Source organism: Patella vulgata, chromosome 6 (assembly GCF_932274485.2).
Source record: "Patella vulgata chromosome 6, xgPatVulg1.2, whole genome shotgun sequence".
Taxonomy (NCBI): domain Eukaryota; kingdom Metazoa; phylum Mollusca; class Gastropoda; family Patellidae; genus Patella; species Patella vulgata.
In genome coordinates this window covers 51,219,157-51,238,319 of record NC_065884.2, presented here as the reverse complement: position 1 = coordinate 51,238,319, position 19,163 = coordinate 51,219,157, and the positions used below count along the sequence as shown (strand labels likewise).

Below are 19,163 nucleotides of genomic sequence, written 5' to 3'. Positions count from 1 at the left end.
TATTTTAAAGATCTTTTATATTCAATTTCAATAATATGACGAAAGTGAAAATATGAGTTGAGTGGTAAGTAATATTATTGTCTTTTACAAAAATATATTTAATTAGCGCTAACAAATAACCCAGCATGCCCCACATAGTTTACATCATGGCGGTAGAGATGAATGTGTTCAGAAACAAATTAGTGTTTGTTATTGTTTTGTTGTTGACACAATGCTCTGTGAACATTTTCGTGTTAGCATCAACGACGGTACCGCCTACTGGAGGTTCTACGGCTCCTGTAGGAACAGAGTCCTCACCTGCACCCACATTACCAGCATCCACAGTCCCTACGCCGCAAGTCCAGACAACAACCCCCATTACCGCGACGCCATCACCGATACCTGTCAACACTGGTAAATATCACGCTTTAATAATGTAACCGTTTTGACTACTTTTATGCATTTACTTTGGTTGAAGGTGACAAATAAAACTGTCGATTTTCATTTTGACAAAGAATGGTTTCTGGTGATCAGAATGGAAACAAGGAATCTGCTGGGAGTAAAACCAGCAATATGGCTGCTACTGTAACTACGACAACAGAATCTACAATAATTCCGGAGCAATTAGAATGCTCGAACTTGGCAAACACAAAAGAGAAAACACCAATGTGTCTACTAAACGAGTTAGCTCGTTACAACAAGATCTCTCACCAGTATATAACTTATAAGGAGCTATTAAATTGCTAGGACCTAGAAATTGGCACAACAAATGCCAAATGGGTCGCAACACGTCATAATACATTTGTAATATGATTAAATATGAATGTAGGCCTATATAAACTGATTTACATTCAATCGTTTCCTTTTTTACTCTAATTTCAAATCAGTTATTTTCCGGCGAAATATGCCAGAAGTCTCAATCGAATGGCAATCTCTAATGCCTGGTTATTCCAGTCTACTCTCCGCATGCTCTCCAGATTAGAATATGATGTCACTATTTGACATGAATTGTGGAATATGTTTAGCCTTGTTCTTCGAGTCTCTTGTTACAGGGCGGGGTGGATGGCCGAATGGTTAGCATGTGCGCGCTTTATCATACGGTCTGTCTGTTGCAAAACAGTAGGACGTTAAACTCCATTTCATTTCATACGGTCTGTCATTGAGTCAACTAGCGTGGTTTTGATTCCCCGGTTGTACGTGACAAGGAGTAGTGTCACCTGTCCAACCTCGTGGGTTTTCTCCGGGTCCTCCGATTTCCTCCCAATGCTAAAGACCCCTACGCGCAAGCGAATTATTGAAATAAAATTGAACCATGTGTTAGCCCCGAAATGACCTAGTTAGTGTCGAGTGGATGTTAAACCCCATCTCTCTCTCTCCCTTGTTACAAATGACACTGAAACACAAATGTTATGGTACAAGACCTGTGTACCAGTGGTAAAATGTTTCTTTTGTCAGAATCCCATCTTTTCCCGGTAAGATCACAACAACATTGTTGATTTAAATTGACAAATAATTTGTGTTTTCAATGTCGAAGACTTTGGATGATATTGAGTTAGAGACTTACATGTAGCTACTTTAAGCCTGATGATATGTAGTTCAGCTCTGAACGTAAGTCTCGTTACACTAGCCTTCTACGTTGAGGAAATCCGCGGTTGTACGTGACAAGGAGTAGGGTCGCCTGTCCAACCTCGTGGGTTTTCTCCGGGTCCTCCGGTTTCCTCCCACTGCTAAAGACCCCTACACGCAAGCAAATTTTTGAAATAAAATTGAACCATGTGTTAGTCCCGAAATGACCTAGTTTGTGTTGAGTGGACGTTAAACCCCATCTCTCTCTCTCTCTCTCTCTCTCTCTCTCTCTCTCTCTCTCTCTCCTTCCGTTGAGGAAAGGGCCTATTGTCTCCTTGTCGAAATAGGGCAACTTTTTACTGCTGAACGGTGGTGTGTCAGTCCCTGTGAACACATGTACAATGTAAAGGAACATTTTAGAGAGAAAATAAGACCTTGCTGTTAAAAATATGCCCCAACCTGCCAAGTAACTTGGACGCGGCCACTGTACATTGTACAGGCGTTCAGAGTAAAAAGTTGCCCAGTAAATTCTACTGGGGAATCAAAAAATTTTGACTCGTTCCTGAACGTAGCTGAACTAGATGCAATGAACAATCATCTAGCATTTCAACATTACCGTACTTGACTTGCTGTGTTAACAAGTTTTCTGTGACTAATTAATTCAAATACTCTACTGATGGATACATTGTTTATTGATCTTGAATTCTGGGATGTTACCAGGCATTCCAGGTTTGACTCTGGTATTGGCCATGATTTCCTCTTTTCAGTGGTGCAGGCCTGGAGCCTGGCAAAATTTTTCTTATAGCACACAGTATGGCATATGCCTGTCTTCATTATCCCGGTGGATGCAGAAAAGAGTGATGTTCAACCCCTATTCATTCAATCATTCCTTATGAGTAATAGTGGAGGGAACAGATAAGAAAATTTACACTGTTATCTTTTATTAAATAAAATTATTAACTTGATTATTTTATTTTTTTTAAAAATCAGATTTAGCTTATTGTCCATGTGATGTAACTGGTAATGCCTGTGATGTTAACTGTTGTTGTGATGGAGATTGTACAGCAGATGATAGACTGGCATTCAGTGAATGCCTTAATATATCTGTCAGGTATAAATTGAATTTTATTAGTAAGGATGCTAAATGAACATAAAATATATGGTATATGAATACACAATTTATTTTTTAAAATTTCAATATAATACCTGATTTGGCAAAACTACTTTTAATGAGATAGGACTTGTTTAAATTGTAGAATAAAATATGGAACCTTTATTTCAGTACTGATGATCGTTTATGTATGAGATCTGAACTAATTTTATTTGATAACTCACCATATGTTTCTAATTATACATCCGATGAATTATTCTGTTTGTACTTTGATAATAGTAAGTATACAAGATTTAATAACATTTAATAAATCATAATCATTTAATAAATCATACAGCCAGTGTTCAAAATTAACCACGGCATACAGCAAAACTGTGGTAAAAGCCAAAGCAAACACGGACTGCTACAGCAAAATGAAAATGGCCTAAATTGTAAAGTTGTCCACGTGTACACGTATCAAGTGTTCATGTAATAAAAATGACATACTAGATGGTTTTCTACTCAAAAATTAATTCCTTTTATATAGATAGTAAAGATGACACATGAAATTAATAGGTCATAACCTTTCAATATCATACAGTGGCAAGATTTCCTTTTATTACGTCTAGGCTAGAGTTATGGCCCTTGTTTCACTTTATTTAACCTTGTAAACACCCAAAGTTATCATCCGATCTTTGTGAAATTTATATGCATTATTTGAATTATTTGAATTAGTGAAATGAAGAACCCTATTGAATTTCAACAATTTCCCTTAATTACTTCTAGAGTTTTGGCCCTTGTTTCACTTTGTTGCACCTTGTGAACATGCTAACATCTAAAGTTATCTGCCGATCTGTATGAATTTTATATGTGTCATTTAAATTAGTAAAAAGTAGAATCCTATTGAATTTCAGCAATTTCTGTTTATTACTTCTAGAGTTATGGCCCTTGGTTCACTTTGTTGCACTTTGTGAATGCTCTAACATCGAAAGTTATCTGACGATCTGTATGAAATTTATATGCGTCATTTAAATTAGTAAAAAGAAGAATCCTATTGAATTTCAGCAATTTCCCTTTATTATGTCCAGAGTTATGGCCCTTGTTTCACTTTGTTGAACCTTGTGCACACTCTAACGCCAAAAGTTATCATCTGATCTGTATGAAATTTATATGCATCATTTAGATTAGTGAAAGCACAAAGCCTATTGAATTTCAGCAGTTACAATAATTACTTCTAGAGTTATGGCCCTTGTTTCACTTTGTTCAACCATGTTACACTTTGTTCAACCTTGTTAATGCTCGATTGATGAAAGTTATCATCCGATATGTATGAAATTTATATGCATCATTTAAATTTATGAAACGGAGGTCTATTGAATTTCAGCAATTTCCATCAATTATTTCTAGAGTTATGGCCCTTGTTTTATTTTGTGAACCTTGCGAGCGTTCGAATGACAAAAGTTATCATCCAATCTGTATGAAATTTATTTGCATTATTGAGATTAGTAAAACGAAAAAGCCTGTCAAATTTCAAAATTTTATGTAAATTACTTCCAGAGTTAAGCCCTTGTTTCAGTTTGTAGAACCTTGTGAACCCTCAAACGACAAAAATTATAATCTGATCTGTATGAAATTGTCTTGTAAATGTTTCACTGTCAGCATCTGATATCGGTACAACAGATAGTAGCTATATTGGTACATCACTAATACAAATACATATTATTAGTTGTATTAAATACAATTTTAGATCCACATAATACCTTCTAGCTTGATGCTTGCAGATAGATTTCATACAAAAACTCCTACTTAACTCAGTTATTTAATGTAAATTTTTGACTACTATTAGTCTCTAAGCCTGGAAATAACTTTTAAATGTGTGTCTGACACCATGTCTGGCTGGATGAACATTCTGCCTGACATTTTAAAATTTCGGTCGGACTTAATATTCTGACATTTGGGTTGGCACAAAGTCTATCAAGATCTATTCTGTTGACTAATATCTTTTGCGATCCATTTGACGTGAGCCAGGGCAGTTTTGTTGGACGAAATTAAAATACCTCGGTCGGGAAATGCAGGGTGCTATTTTATGTTTAAGGAATGAATAAATGGGTCACGCTTCCTGAGGATTTAAAATACACACCACCCATTGAGAACTTAACTATTTGTTGTATGATTAAATAAAGTATGATTGAGACTTTGTGTTACTGTTCATTACAATATAAATCCCAAATTTCATCGGCACCCATCATCCGATAATATAGCTTTCCGCCTTTGACAATGTTGGCCTAACCACGTGACAATTTCCCGCCTTTTCTATAAAAGGTTGAAAATACGATCTTGTTTTGGGAACTTATTTGTTTGTTGTATTATTAATTGATAAAGTATTATTTAGATTATCAGTTAATAAATGTCGAAAACAATACATATCTTGACCTTGCAAATATTAAATATTAAATCCCTTTAAAAACTGGAGTGGCTACACAGTCTATGTACACGTTACCATGAAAACATGCAAAGATTACTACGCCGTAAATACTACATCTGAATAATAATATAATATGGAACTTCTGGGGTATGGATAATTATTTTGCTGTAGTTTACGAACTTGTAAGAAATTTTAAACAGAAAGCCTATTTTGTAAATATGCAGGAATACGTTTCATCAAAATTTGTAATAAAAGGTTCTATGTTGAAATACATACAACCGAATTACACCATTCGACTGACGACTGCGCAGTGTGTATCAGCATTGGATTTAATGAGAAAATATCAAATCTCTGAAGCAGGACGACATTGTATAAATTCCACAACAATGTATGTTTTATCTTGTAAGGTTCCCTTGAATATATGTGAAAAAAATCGGTAAATTTTAGTATTCGGAACCTACTATAAATTTACTTCGTCTGTTTTCGATACATTGTTGAACCATGATATCAAAAATATTTGATTGCTCATTGGGCTCGACCCTGTCAATATTTGACTTCCCGTAGTTTTTTCCTGATTATAACCCTGTATACGTTGGGTGTTAGAATAGTTATATTTTAAATTATAGAGCTACTCTCACTCGCCAACATTATCTTTATGTCTGTTAATGGAATTCCGAGACTATGGCCATGGCCATAAAAGCAAGCCCACGTGGTTGATTGACTAGACTGTGACATGTTTCAGAAAAAAAAGTAATACTATAGATTAATAGACTTTTATGTGCATTTTCCGACTGTGGGTTGTGACATAACCTACAAGTTATAGAATATGGAGCTACTAAGAAAGTAAAGTTAAAAATTCACGAAAGGTAGCAGTCTACCATACTTTCATTTTCCGAAAGTGGCGATAATCTGCCGATAAATTTTTCCTCAGACAAAATGACAGACTGTTTGGAAGCTTCTCCTCACAATGTGCGAAATCGATCAGACTTGGTCCGTGTCCGACCAGTTATTTCCAGGCATGTTTGTCTCATAATAAATGTTTGCTTAATGAAAAGGATGTGACTTTGTGCAGATTGGTTTGATAATACTGGTTAGAAATGGAACTTGGTTGTTTTATGTTAAAAGAAGAAGTAAATATAACCCTTAGCTATTGGATATTACACAAAGAGCTTTTAATCATTTCAGATGCAGCTAGAAATTATTACACAATACCAGACTTAGTTACAACTGAAGAGGTGTTTAAATCTTATGTTAAAGACTATGCTGAGTTTTCTTTTGAACCATCAAGCCCTGAACCAGTAACTTATGGTGATTACTACAAGGTAACAATTGTTATATATAATCAAACATGTAACAGTAGTGTCGAGAGTAGATATAATGCCCCAACGAAACCTCCCGACTTAATGTCTCATAAACAGATATCTCTGAAACCTATAAAATCTTATTTGGCACAGGCCTCAAAATGTTACAAAATTGATTTCATATTACTTGATCCATATTGTTATATATAAAAATTCTAGAGAATCTCTGAATTTTAAAGAATCACTGAATTATTTCCTGACCAGCACTTTGTGTGTAATCTGAATTCATCTTGATTCTGCCAAGTATCAAACATATACAAAAATATGAATCAGTGTCTAATAATGGCAATATTCTAAAATATTGGTAATAAACTGGATGTTAAAACATGATGGCATGTAGAGGACCAGTAATACCCTATGGAATTTCTTTTTCAGTTTCTGTCCTTATTTTGTCCTAAAATTATATTTTAAATACTCCGTATATGATTGTTTTGGTTTGTTTTGTCCTATGTCCTAGTTAAGCCTTATATTTGACAATGCTTAGAACATTTTCTGTAGCAGAATTACATCTTTTGAATAATATGTAAAGGATACTTATTTTATCGGTATACATGTGTACTATAGATACTTCACAGTGCTATGAAACAGATGAAAACAAGCTTAGTGTAATATATTCAGAAGAAGTATTATTTCAGATTGGGGATTAGATATATACATGTATATTGTATAACATTGTTACATATATATTTTCTATGTATTATTTTAGCATGGCTCTATACTATTTATACTATTCAAAAAAAGTAGGGGATATTTGATTTTTAAGTGTTATTAAAGTCACCTAATGAAACTGACGAAGAAACAAATGACAAAATGAAATGAAGTTCACATTCATCGATTTATTCCAAATGATCGTTAGACTAAGTAAGGCACAGACTGACCATTATAAGGGTAAAATGATACCCGGGGTCAAACAGCAAAGTTACCACAGCATCACAACCAAGTCAGTAACGGGTAAATCCTCCTCTGTTTGCCAAACAAGCATTGATCCGACGTGGCATACTCCTAATGAGACGTCTAAGGTCATTTTGGTCCAGATTGTCCCATTCCTGTTGCAACGCAGCAGCAAGTTCTTGGACATTGGCAGGACGTTGTTGACGTTGACGTAACCTCTGTCCAAGCATGTCCCAGACATGCTCGATGGGGGAGAGGTTGGGACTCAGTGCTGGCCAAGGTAATGTGGTGATGTTCTGTTGTTGGAGGTAACCTGTAACGATCCTGGCCCTGTGACATCTTGCGTTGTCATCCTGGAAGATGAAACGGCGGCCATGACGTCGTGCGAACGGCACAACGTGGACTGCCAAGATGTTGTCCCGGTAGTACTGGCCTGTAACACGCCCTGCAACAAAATGTAAAGCCGTTCTTCCAGCAACAGTGATGCCTCCCCACACCATAACAGAACCACCCCCAAATCGATCATGTCTGATGACGTTAACGTCTTGGAAGCGCTCGTTTCGACGACGCCACACCCTCCTACGTCTGTCCAAAAAATCAACAGTGAACCTTGACTCATCTGAAAACATCACATTGCTCCAGCGTCGATTATCCCAGTGTTGACGATCCCTACACCAATGATGTCTTGCCTGAATGTGATGATCTCTCAAACAAGGGATCATGCGAGGACGTCGGGCGCGAAGGTGACCCCTATGCAGTCGATTCCGAATCGTCTGGCCACTCACTCTCACACCAGTGTCTGTTTGAAGACGAGCGCTGATCTGATTTGCTGTGATGACACGATTTCTCAAGGCCAAGGTACGGATAAATCGATCCTGGGCTTGAGTTGTCGCCCTTGGTCGACCTGAGCGTGGTCTGTCCTGTACAGATTGTGTATCACGGTATCTGGACCATAGCCTGCTTATGACAGACTTAGAAACATTCATCGTCCGCGCCACAACCGCCTGTGTTGTGCCGATCTGTAGCATGCCAAGGGCACGTAACCTTTCATTTTGGGTAAGCCGACGCATATCAAAATTTGTTTTCTGGTCACTAAAACAATTAAACTGATGTTTCCACCCTGGAATTCAATGCCACAATGACTGTAACATTCAAAGTCAGAGTCGTGCAAATCTTGGGTTGGACCCCCATGATGATCCCAAGCATCACCTGCATTCCATGCGGTAGCTATTGGTGCGTTTGGGCGTCACATGTAACTGGAAATGTTTCTTCTGTTAGGTTCTATAGTGACTTTTTTCGTAGTCATTTGCATATTTTAGTATTATGCCCCAAAAATCAAATATCCCCTACTTATTTTGAATAGTATATTTTAAATGTATTATTTTAGAGTGGAGATGAGATCTATATTGTATATGATAGCAGATCTCAAGGTAAATTATCTTTACCTACTGCCCTGGCATCAACTTTATGTGCCGATGGAAATCCAGCAGGTATATATTTTTAAAAACATCTTTATTCGAATGTCTCTTAATGCAATTGTCTTTTTGCATTTACAATTACTTGACTTGATTCTAAAGATTTACTAAACACTGTTTGAAACATAATAAGAAAACTGTACTGAATTAGAGTATTTGGGCTAATTAATTTTGTTGGTAACAACTATATTTGTGTCTTAATGCAAGTGTACATGTGTCGCTAATCTCTGATTCATCAAATTAATTAACACCTTGATGTTAGGAGTAGATTAAGATTGGCAGGATTAAGAATGTTGTCTTTTGTATGTTGGCCAGATCAAAAATATAGGTTCACACAAACCTTGCAATAATCTTTTTTTTTTGACTTTGCAAAGTGATAAATACGAATTAAATCTTACCTGGACTAATTGTACATCAAATACAAACTTAGCATTGTGGTCAGGTGTATCTGTCCTACCGTCTCCTCTCATCATTATACCTTTCTCATTTAATCTGACACCGACAATGTAATCGGCTTGGAATTCTTTCCATTCTAAATTAATAGCTGGGTGTAATATAGTTTCTTGGTGATTTATGTTGGTTGCAGCATGTACATGTTCGAGAATGTCATTACTTTGGACGAAAGAAAATCAACCGCACATTAAGTATCTTTTCTTTGCTGGAATTGCCACAACTCCCAACAAAACAAAGATAATGTGTCATTTTAAAATTCACTCTAACATATTCCAGTCACAAGTATGTATCTATTATAATTCAAGACGAGAAAGGTCAGCTCTTAAAAATGCTTTGAATTATAGTGATTTGTAGCTTACACGTAGGTAATTATAATCGGGTAGTGATTAGGTCAGTAATTGAACCGTCAATACACACTAGTCGACTGGTAGTGTATATGGATAGTGATAAGACCTTAATACTAATAATAGTGTATATTGTATGTGTGGTCCCTGTGGCATCACAGATTAAGACTGTAATTGAAAAAGTTTTGCTGTGAGCTTGCTGTAAAGTGTACATAGTGACCACTGGCTATAAGTACAGAAATTTTCGTCTGGTGACCTTTTTTGAAACTTTTTGTTTGTAGCTTACTTGACAGATACTCAAACACAGTGTATACGGTCTATCACTAGTTTGGCAACTCAATGTACTAGTCTACCATCTTTATCAGCCAGTACATATTATGAAGGTTTTCGTGTTGTAGTTGTAAGTATAAGTTTTCTCGCACAGTAATTTACTTTATAGAATAGAATAAATAAAATTTCCTGCAAAAATAATTTTCTTTTGACTATTTATTGTTTTTTTACGTCATGTATTTAATTCATAGGGACTTCCTGTTTATTACTGTATTTTGAATTGATTTATTTTCAGTCACCAGCATTATTCCAGAAATATGTCCCCACAAATGATACAAATTCTACATCTACAGGTAAAATACTACTAAAGTGTCTTGAAATAAAAAATGTTCATGTTAGTCCTGAAATGAACAAGTTGTGCTGAGAGCACATTAAATCCAATTTCCTTTCTTCATTGGATTTTTCCCTAAGTATAATTAATTTTATATATGTAAGAGACTACTAGCATACCTCAATAAGTTCTTGTAATATCTTGTGTTTTTATAATGGTCTCAAACATCATGCAGTCAGAAGGTTTAACCCAGAAAGTAGATTTTTTTTTGTTCTATCAAGATGTAGAACTGGATAATCTATATGACATGTGTGCATAATGCCAGGCAAATTACTAGGTAATAGTCAAGGAATGTCATTTATATCATTTTTCGTGAAATAAGTTAAATACTTACTTTCTGGCTCAGTAAGTAAGACGATGGTTGGTTGACCAAGAAAGATACTGTGACAGTTGGAAGAGTAGACCTTAAGACCTTGGGGCCGCTGTCCGCATAGTCTATACAAGAATTAATTTGTTTTAGAGGTACAAAAGCTTAATGTATTTTTGACTTTTTGATGTAAAAGAGAGGAATGATATGGGTACAATGATTATTTATTATAATGCTGATCTATTTTGTGTTTCAGTTAATTTAGATAGTGTAACAGATTTATATAATAATAGTTATACAGTAGCTGTAGAGTTAGGATCTATAACATGTAAAGATGAGACAACTGGTCTTATAGCAGCATGCAATATATCATTACCATCATATACTTCACCAACCTGTCTTAATACAGTACTTCAGGTATACATACACTTTTTATATAGCTTCATTCAATTCTTACAGGTTTGTTTTATGTATGTATTGGTCCCAATAATGTAGTTGAAATAGGAACTTAAACTATATGTGCTAAACTAGGGTGCCCCGTGCAGGCAAAATTTTCTCTACTGAAAGTTGAACTCGACACGACGAATGTGCACGCCTCGGTGGCTTGTCTCAAAGTGATTCTGGCTAGTCACACGGTGCGATAACACTCAGTGCAAGAGTCTATGAGTCTATAAATAGCCATTAAATGTGAAATTCTCTACATATCTATCAACTATTACAGCTGTAAAAAATCTATTGTTGACGATTCTGAATAGCAATAATATTTAGCTTTTTGGTTATTACAGCAGCTTTAGAAATTACGTTTGTTTTATTTTTTAAATTGCTTTATCATTAACTATACCGTTAAGAGCGGAATCTTTTGGTTTAGTACAAATATTATCTCTGAAACACTCGGGTTAGGCAAGAACATGATTCTATTAGTAATTTTACTTTTAAAAGGTTCTTCAAACAATTGTTGAGTTGCCTAATGTGCGTGTTTCTTAATTCAATTTCTTGTTCCAACTTTCTGTTATGTTTCGTAAAAAAGTAGTTTTGATTATCCCGGCCTGTCAATCAGACGGAGAAGGGTCGGTAGACTGGTTAAGTGAGACTAATTTCAAAACAAGGGCATGTAGTAACCTATTTTTTACTAAAAAGTGCCAGGATGTTATGGCCGACACTAGTAACCATTTTTCAGTGTATTATTTATGGATGGTTAAATGGTCAAAGCTTATTAAGTACAACATGACCGTTTATTTAGTGACTATATGTGCAAAACTGATTTAATGCTTGGTATGTATATAAATATTGTGGTGTAATTGTCGAGATATTTGGAGATATCTATTTATGGTGGGGCACCCTAGCTAAACTACCTGGAACATGTTACAGTGGTGTGTGTGTGTGTACACAGAACAAGGCACCTAGAAAGTTTCTTGTAATCATCTTGGCCTTCAAATAAATCTTGGTACTTTCTACAGTAATGTTTTATGTCATTGTAACTACATCTGGGATTATATTTTATTTTTGTTGGTCTCCTTGTTTTTGGTACAAGTATTTGCTTCACAGTGTTTCAAATTCTTCAACCATGATGTATTAATGTGATGTTAATGTTTATATTTACAGACAAGTTATATGATAAAACATGTTGTATTAAACTGTTTATATCTATAGACTAGTTATACATGTATAATAGAACATGATGTATTAAACCATGGTTATTGTTTATATTTACAAACTAGTTATATAATAGAACATGATGGTACTAAAAAGTTGATATTGTTTATATTTACAGACTAGTTATATAATACAACATGATGGTACTAAAGGTATAACACAAGTTACAGTAGATATTTTACTAGGTTCTATATCAGATACTACCAATCTTCATTCACAAGATTTCTCTGTACAGTTTAATGGCGTAAGTTATTCCATTGTATTCTTTTTTTATAGTATAATTGTTTACATTAAGTTGATGATTGCAATGAAATTGATTTGTTTATGAAAGCCTAACAAACTGAAATTTATGCCAAATGGGCACAAGATGATAACAGGCTACAATCTGTTTAATTCATTTCATTCTCTTCTTTTCAATAGTAAAAAGTTGAGGTATCTCCATGACTTGATTATGGCCTTTTGAAGTTCTGATCAGTGCCAATCGATTTCACATTGCAACCCTTTTGTTTGTGGTTAATAAGAATAATTTTAAATCTTTTCCATAGAAGTCATCTACAGTATTTGTTTAGTTAACATATATTCAGGATTTTATTTAAATATAAATGTTTATTATACATGTAGATAAATGATGGAGAGAAGTTTATACGAAGTGGTAATCCAGGTTATAGACAAGGTGAACCTTTAATGGCAGGAGTCTTAAATGGTACCACTGATGCAGATGGCAATGTTAAATATCCTTTATTTTTATCAAATTTATCGTTTCATAAAATTATCATTTATACTATAGAGAAATTATATATTGCAAAAAAAACAAAACATTGGATACTATAATTTGCACGAAGACATCATTAATTTAAAAAAACAGTCTGAATTTTCCTTTGTGAACCATGCAATAATATTAACCAAATATTATATTTATAAGACACATCTAATCAACCTACTAAAGAAGGGTACATTGCATTTCTAGATTCAAACACAAAGATAGACTCACTAGTAAATAAGAACAATTTTGAAAAGTGGAAATTCCTTTTGAGTCACTGATCCCCCTTGAACTGTTAAGATTGTAAAGTTTATTATTATAAACATTGTGAACAGATTGTAATGATAAATGTGTCTGTAATCGCTTTCTTTTTATGTACATGTTTGTTAAAGAATATTACTGTATTATCACTGTAAATTTCTATCATCGTACACCAACATCAATATTTTTAGCCCTCATTTGTCTATAATTTAGATAATGATATGATTCATTCAGTTACGTTCTCAGGTTTCTTTAACTAGTATTAATCAGGTGATATTATTAAACAGTAATAGAGATGAATGGTTAACTATAGGAACTAGTGGTTCTACTGGGCAATGTGGTACTTCAGATAGATTATCTGTACAATTTGGTCAAGATATACGATCTGGTTGTTTCTTACAGTAAGATTTTAATATTCTTTTTTACTTACCACTGTTTAATAGAACTCCAGTGCTATCCATAAATGGGGGGTTGGATGGCCGGAATGGTTAGCACATGCGCGCTGTATCATAAGGCCTGTCATTGTAGATGACAAGGAGTAGGGTCGCCTGTCCAACCTCGTGGGTTTTCTCCGGGTCCTCCGGTTTCCTCCCACTGCTAAAGACCTCTACGCGCAAGCAAATTATTGAAATAAAATTAAACCATATGTAAGTCCCGAAATGACCTAGTTTGTGTCGAGTGGACGTTAAACCCCATTTCTTGCCCTCTCTCTCTCCATAAATCGTTTCTACAGCCACTGGTTGTGTCAAGATATTTTAAAGACAAAAATACAAATCTGAACTGTACACATTTTAAAAGGTATTGAATATTGTTTTGTAGAATATCTCTGGCAAATGTTACTGATTACTGTGAACTTATACAACAGCGTATAATAAACGCTTTAGAAGGAGATCAGGCACCTGTATATGATGTTGCAGCAGGTACATTTGATTCAACTCTACGTTATGTGGCTACTTTTGGTAATTCTGACCCAGAAAAGGTTGGGGATTGGTTACCCATCCAAGTTCAAAATCGACCTAACCCAAGTCCAGTAAGTTTGATTGTTGATATTTGAAACACAATGTATTGTTCATTGTTATAGGTGGCGTTACTAATAATTTGAGATCTTATTACTCTTCTGCATCAAATAAATTTAATTAAGCTAATTTTTTTAATTTTATAACAGGCCATAGGACAAAGATGTTCTCTCTCATTAGGAATGGGTATACAAGTGTTATATGCTAAAGTTGGTTCACTGACAAATGCTCAATCTAAAATACTGGGTGTGGCCTTTGTTTACAACCAGGCAGAAGATGTATATTATAGAGTAAGTTGTTTATTCAGATTATATACTGTATGTCAAATTGTTCACACATGAATTCAGATGCACCAACGAATATTTAACAGTTACAGGATGATTGCAGAACAAAAGTTTGATTCATTAAGCCAATTTTTAACTGAACATATTAATGTGAAAAAGAACAACATTTGCTAAAAAGGATGCGCATGAAATAATAAAACTGCTGAAAATAATGAGTAGGCTAAGGGCCCACTGTCTTACTTTATTTTTATCACAGCAATGCAGTGTGCCACTTCTATCCCTGATTTAGATGTTCTATTTTTAAAAAGGAAATAGTCTATTGAGTTAGATTCAAAATAAAGGGGTGTTGATTGAATTTTGATGCCTTGATTTATTTTCTGAAATGGTTGTTAATGTATAATAAATTTTATGTTCAATAGTCGAAGGTTTAAATAAATTCTTTGCTTTTGCCTAAATCAAAAGATAATCTTCTTGAAATGTAACAACTAATTTTATACACTTTGCCATAACAGTATTTACGCTAACTGGATGTCCAGTTATATTTAGTTCAAAAGTAAGAAACATCATAGATTACCGAGTAGGAACTATTTAAGTGTTAACTTCATTTTGCACTAAATCAATTGCTATATTTAGCTAAACTCTTTTTTTGTTTTTTGTCTCGAAATATGTTATCTCAAAATTATAAGGGGTCTTTGTTTTATTATCAGTTTATGCATAGACAAATGTTGATATATTTTTCATTTTTCAGTGTGTTGGTCCATATTGTCAACCTGGAGCAGATCTCAGTCAGAAACTAGAAATTACAAGTTCTGTAACATTTATTGATGTATCAAACCCAGCTGTAGGTTTTGAAGCTGAACCACCGTTATTCCTGGCCAAAGTACCATATGATTTCTTTTATCCATTTCTCACAGGGACAGCTCCCACAATTCATCTTAATTTATTAATTGTTCTGTTTGTTGTTTTAAAGACAGTATGTTATTTATAGTAGTTATCGTATGTAGGTATTTATATGTAAATCAGTGGGAATATACAGTAGATAGACATGCGTATAATGGACATTGATTCAATCCTAAATTTCTCTTAAATGCACAAGCCATATGTTGACATATATATGTCTCAAAACAAAATTCAAAAATATATGTAAATATTGTTATTATTATGTAACTAAACACATTTGAGTATAAAAAAAACTTTCAAGAATGGGCTGGCTTGTATGAAAAAGCAACATTATTATTAATCCAAGGTAAAAAAAAAAGATTGAAGCACTCCAAAGCATAAATTCTCAAGTAGGTATAAATAACAAATTCAGATTTGTTTCCCTAATCACTGAAACTTTCTTAGTAGAAGGTTTTCTATTAAAGGTGGTTTTATTTGTTGATTAGTGTTGGTTTCACAATTAAATAATCAATCATTCCCTTTTTATATCTATAATTTGTATATATGTAGATATTTGTATGTATGTAAAATAATACTTATAGAAATGACTGAATATTCATTGTTAAATTATGTATTCTCCGTCCAATTTTATTTATACATTTGTTATAGATATGTACTAGTATTTTATTAATTGAACAAGTATAGAAATTAAATTAAATAATTACCATCATTTGCATTAATTTCAAATTCAATATAGATTTGTAAAATAAAAATATAAAGTAGGGTTTAGTTTTGCTGGTAAATCAGCATTAGCACCCCTAAAACAATAGTTGATAGGCTAATTAAGGCTGGTTGCTAACTTAAAAAATAATTTTTAACTTTTATAAAAGTAGCAACCTAGTCTTTAATTTAGACAAGCAGATTATCTGGATCGCATTTAATTCATTACTCAATTATGATTACTCCCTGCAGGTTGCATTAATTTGATGGCACATTGATTTCGTGTTTTACAGTTATGTTGAAAATATATCTTTATCTCACATAATAATCATATTATTCTTTATGTTCATTTTATATGTTGAATATAGAATATGTAAATCATGATCATTGTGTTTTAGATTTATAAATATTTTTATACCTGATAGTATTCGCTTGTGAAATTTATTTGATAAGTTACTCCTGGTACCATATTTAAGAACAAGAAAGGGCATTACATGCAATTTTGTGGGATGGTCACTTTCAAGTGATAACTCATAATGCTGTAAAATCTTTGTAAGATAACAACCAGTGTGCTGTGATTGTAATATACATGGTTCTGACCATGAAAAACTTTGGCAATGTTTTTTCATTGCAAGGGAGACAATTCTGTCTGGTTTGATTTTGCAAATTGTAACAGTGAAAAGTGATCAAGTGTATTAAGTCTGAAAGTAATTCTAGACTTCTTCATTTTATGAATATAAATATAAAGGCACTCGGAAAATAAATTATCTAGAGTCTCCACATGATTTACGAATGCCTACTGTATATATTTGTAGATTTTCACAAAGTTATCTTCTGATTGATTTTAAATTACTGCCAAACAAATTACTAGGTAAATGGATATATCAACAGCAGGAACAAAGAGTAGAGTCAAAAATATAAAACTGTCATTTAAAACCATTATACATGTCCACTACATGGTTTAAATAGCAGTTTTATATTTTTGACTACACGCCCGATAACCATATATGACCACATTTCAATGTGGCTGTATGAAAAGGAAATGTTCAATACTTTCCCTAGATCATTTTTAAAGTAACCTCTTTGGGATCAACTATCGTGGGTTCTTTTGTGTGCACTCTGGAAATTCCAATTCCCCAACAGCTTGACTGTTCTGGGGGCTATCCACTAGTATCCAGCTTGTGTGATATAGATCAGGTCAGTCATTGACAGATGTGCCATGGTTTGGATCCAAGGCTTTTAAGTGACAAGTTGGGGGTCATCTACCTAACCCCATTTATTTTTTGAATTTCCTCCACTGCTAAAGATCCCTGCGTGCAATTCGCAAGATAATTATTGAAATAAATGACCTAGTTAGTCTTAAAGTTTAAATCCCATTTCTCTCTCTTGATTATTTGCTCAAAGTTTCACAAGTTAATTTCAGGGGAGCAAATTGGCTTGGAACAGCTGTCTGTCTCGTCCAATACAAAACATAACTATAAGTTGTTCTGGTATGTATTTATAATAAGCACAATCATCTGATAAATTACTCCCATCCTCTTCATAAATATAAATAAACAATAAAATAGTCAATCATATAATATATATATATGTATTACACCATTTAAAATATACACCAAAAAACCCTTTAAAAACTGGAATTTAGAATATATAAGGAAATATGTAGGCTATATATTAAGATATATAAGTGATAAGTTGAAGATCTATAATAAGATGTGATTAGAATGTCCATGATAATAAAGGCCAACTGATTGTTTGAGGTAGCTGAAATAGTTGCTCTTATTTCATCCAAATACTAGTCTCCACACATAATCCACTTTTTGCTACATTTGTTTTAGCCTCCTTAGCTTCACAAGCAAGCACATATATGATGCAGAGCTTCTTTTTAAAACTGTTGATATAGCCAATTGCCATACAATTTGACTAAGTAAATATATGTGTAATGCTGTCCTTAGCACTAACTTTTAGTGTTCTACATTTTATATTCGTATAGAAATAGCAAGCAAAGCACATTCTTCATTCAAACTAATGTACATAGCGTTAAAAAATGAGAAATTTAAGCTTCATTAGATAAAGTGGGTTAATTTTCGCCTCTTTCTGATATGCTAAGATGTAATTATGTCTGCTTATGTTCCTTATCCAGAACATACTCGAAATCTCTCCCTCCCTCCACCCCTCTTTTTTCAGGAAAATCCTAAACCAGCTTTAAACTAACACTTGTCTTAAAATGACAATTTTTACAAGTTACACCATTGCTTAAGTTATCAAAGACAGTGATTACGAATTAATATTGATTCAAACAGTCATCCTATTTTGTGGACACTTTGCAAATCAGACACGAGACATACATAGCGTCGTTAAAATGACTAGCATTAGCACAAAGCCGTAATTTACTCTTTATGAATATTACAAATCAACGCCTTAAACTCACCTTACTTCACACACCTTTGTTTATCTTGATTTAAACAATAACCAATATAAGAGTCTTTCCTATCAAATTACCAAAATCCTTTAAAGGAACTAAACATTCAATCGTTTCCGTTTTTATTCTAATTTCAAATCAGTTATGTTCAGCGAAATTCTCCAGAAGTCCTAATCTAATGGTAATCTCAAGCTTCTGGTTATTCAAGTCTATACTGATAGTATTTATTGCGCATGTTTGACAGGACTTGTGGAATATTTCTAGCCTCGTTCTTCAATTCCCTTGCTACAAAATGGAGCTGAAACGCATTATGGTACACGATTCATGTACCAATGGTAAAGTGATTATTCTGTCTTAAATATTGGATATCAGAAGCCCATCTTTTCCAGGTAAGATCATGACATCAATGTTGATTTAAATTGACAAATAATTTGTGTTTTCAATGTCGGAGACTTTTGGTGATATTAAGTTAGAGACTTAGCTACTTAAAGATGGGATGACAACACTTTAATTACAACCTAAAGTATTCTCTAGTATAATCATCATTTACGTTAATTAAATAACTCGGGTATGGCTTATATTAATGCATTTATGAATCAATTACAAAATTAATGCC

At 33.8% G+C, this 19,163-nt stretch overlaps 1 protein-coding gene across 1 annotated transcript; it reads left to right on the top strand.

Moving 5' to 3' along the window:
- The first annotated feature begins 144 nt into the window (after positions 1–144).
- Positions 145–16,541, top strand: LOC126824159 (tectonic-3). Its single transcript, XM_050553339.1, has 14 exons — positions 145–393; positions 2,536–2,656; positions 2,828–2,934; positions 6,246–6,382; positions 8,700–8,802; positions 9,866–9,984; positions 10,150–10,207; positions 10,809–10,969; positions 12,324–12,449; positions 12,827–12,936; positions 13,493–13,627; positions 14,046–14,256; positions 14,392–14,532; positions 15,275–16,541. Exons 1-14 carry the CDS (start codon positions 147–149, stop codon positions 15,512–15,514), a joined length of 2,016 nt encoding a protein of 671 aa, XP_050409296.1. The 5' UTR covers positions 145–146; the 3' UTR covers positions 15,515–16,541.
- Positions 16,542–19,163: the final 2,622 nt, after the last annotated feature.

Coding starts and splice junctions, on each gene's coding strand:
- LOC126824159 (XM_050553339.1), top strand. CDS start 147: ATGGCGGTAGAGATGAATGTGTTCAGAAACAAATTAGTGTTTGTTATT. Junction 394..2,535: donor ACCGATACCTGTCAACACTG/GTAAATATCACG, acceptor TTTAAAAATCAG/ATTTAGCTTATTGTCCATGT. Junction 8,803..9,865: donor TGCCGATGGAAATCCAGCAG/GTATATATTTTT, acceptor TTTTGTTTGTAG/CTTACTTGACAGATACTCAA.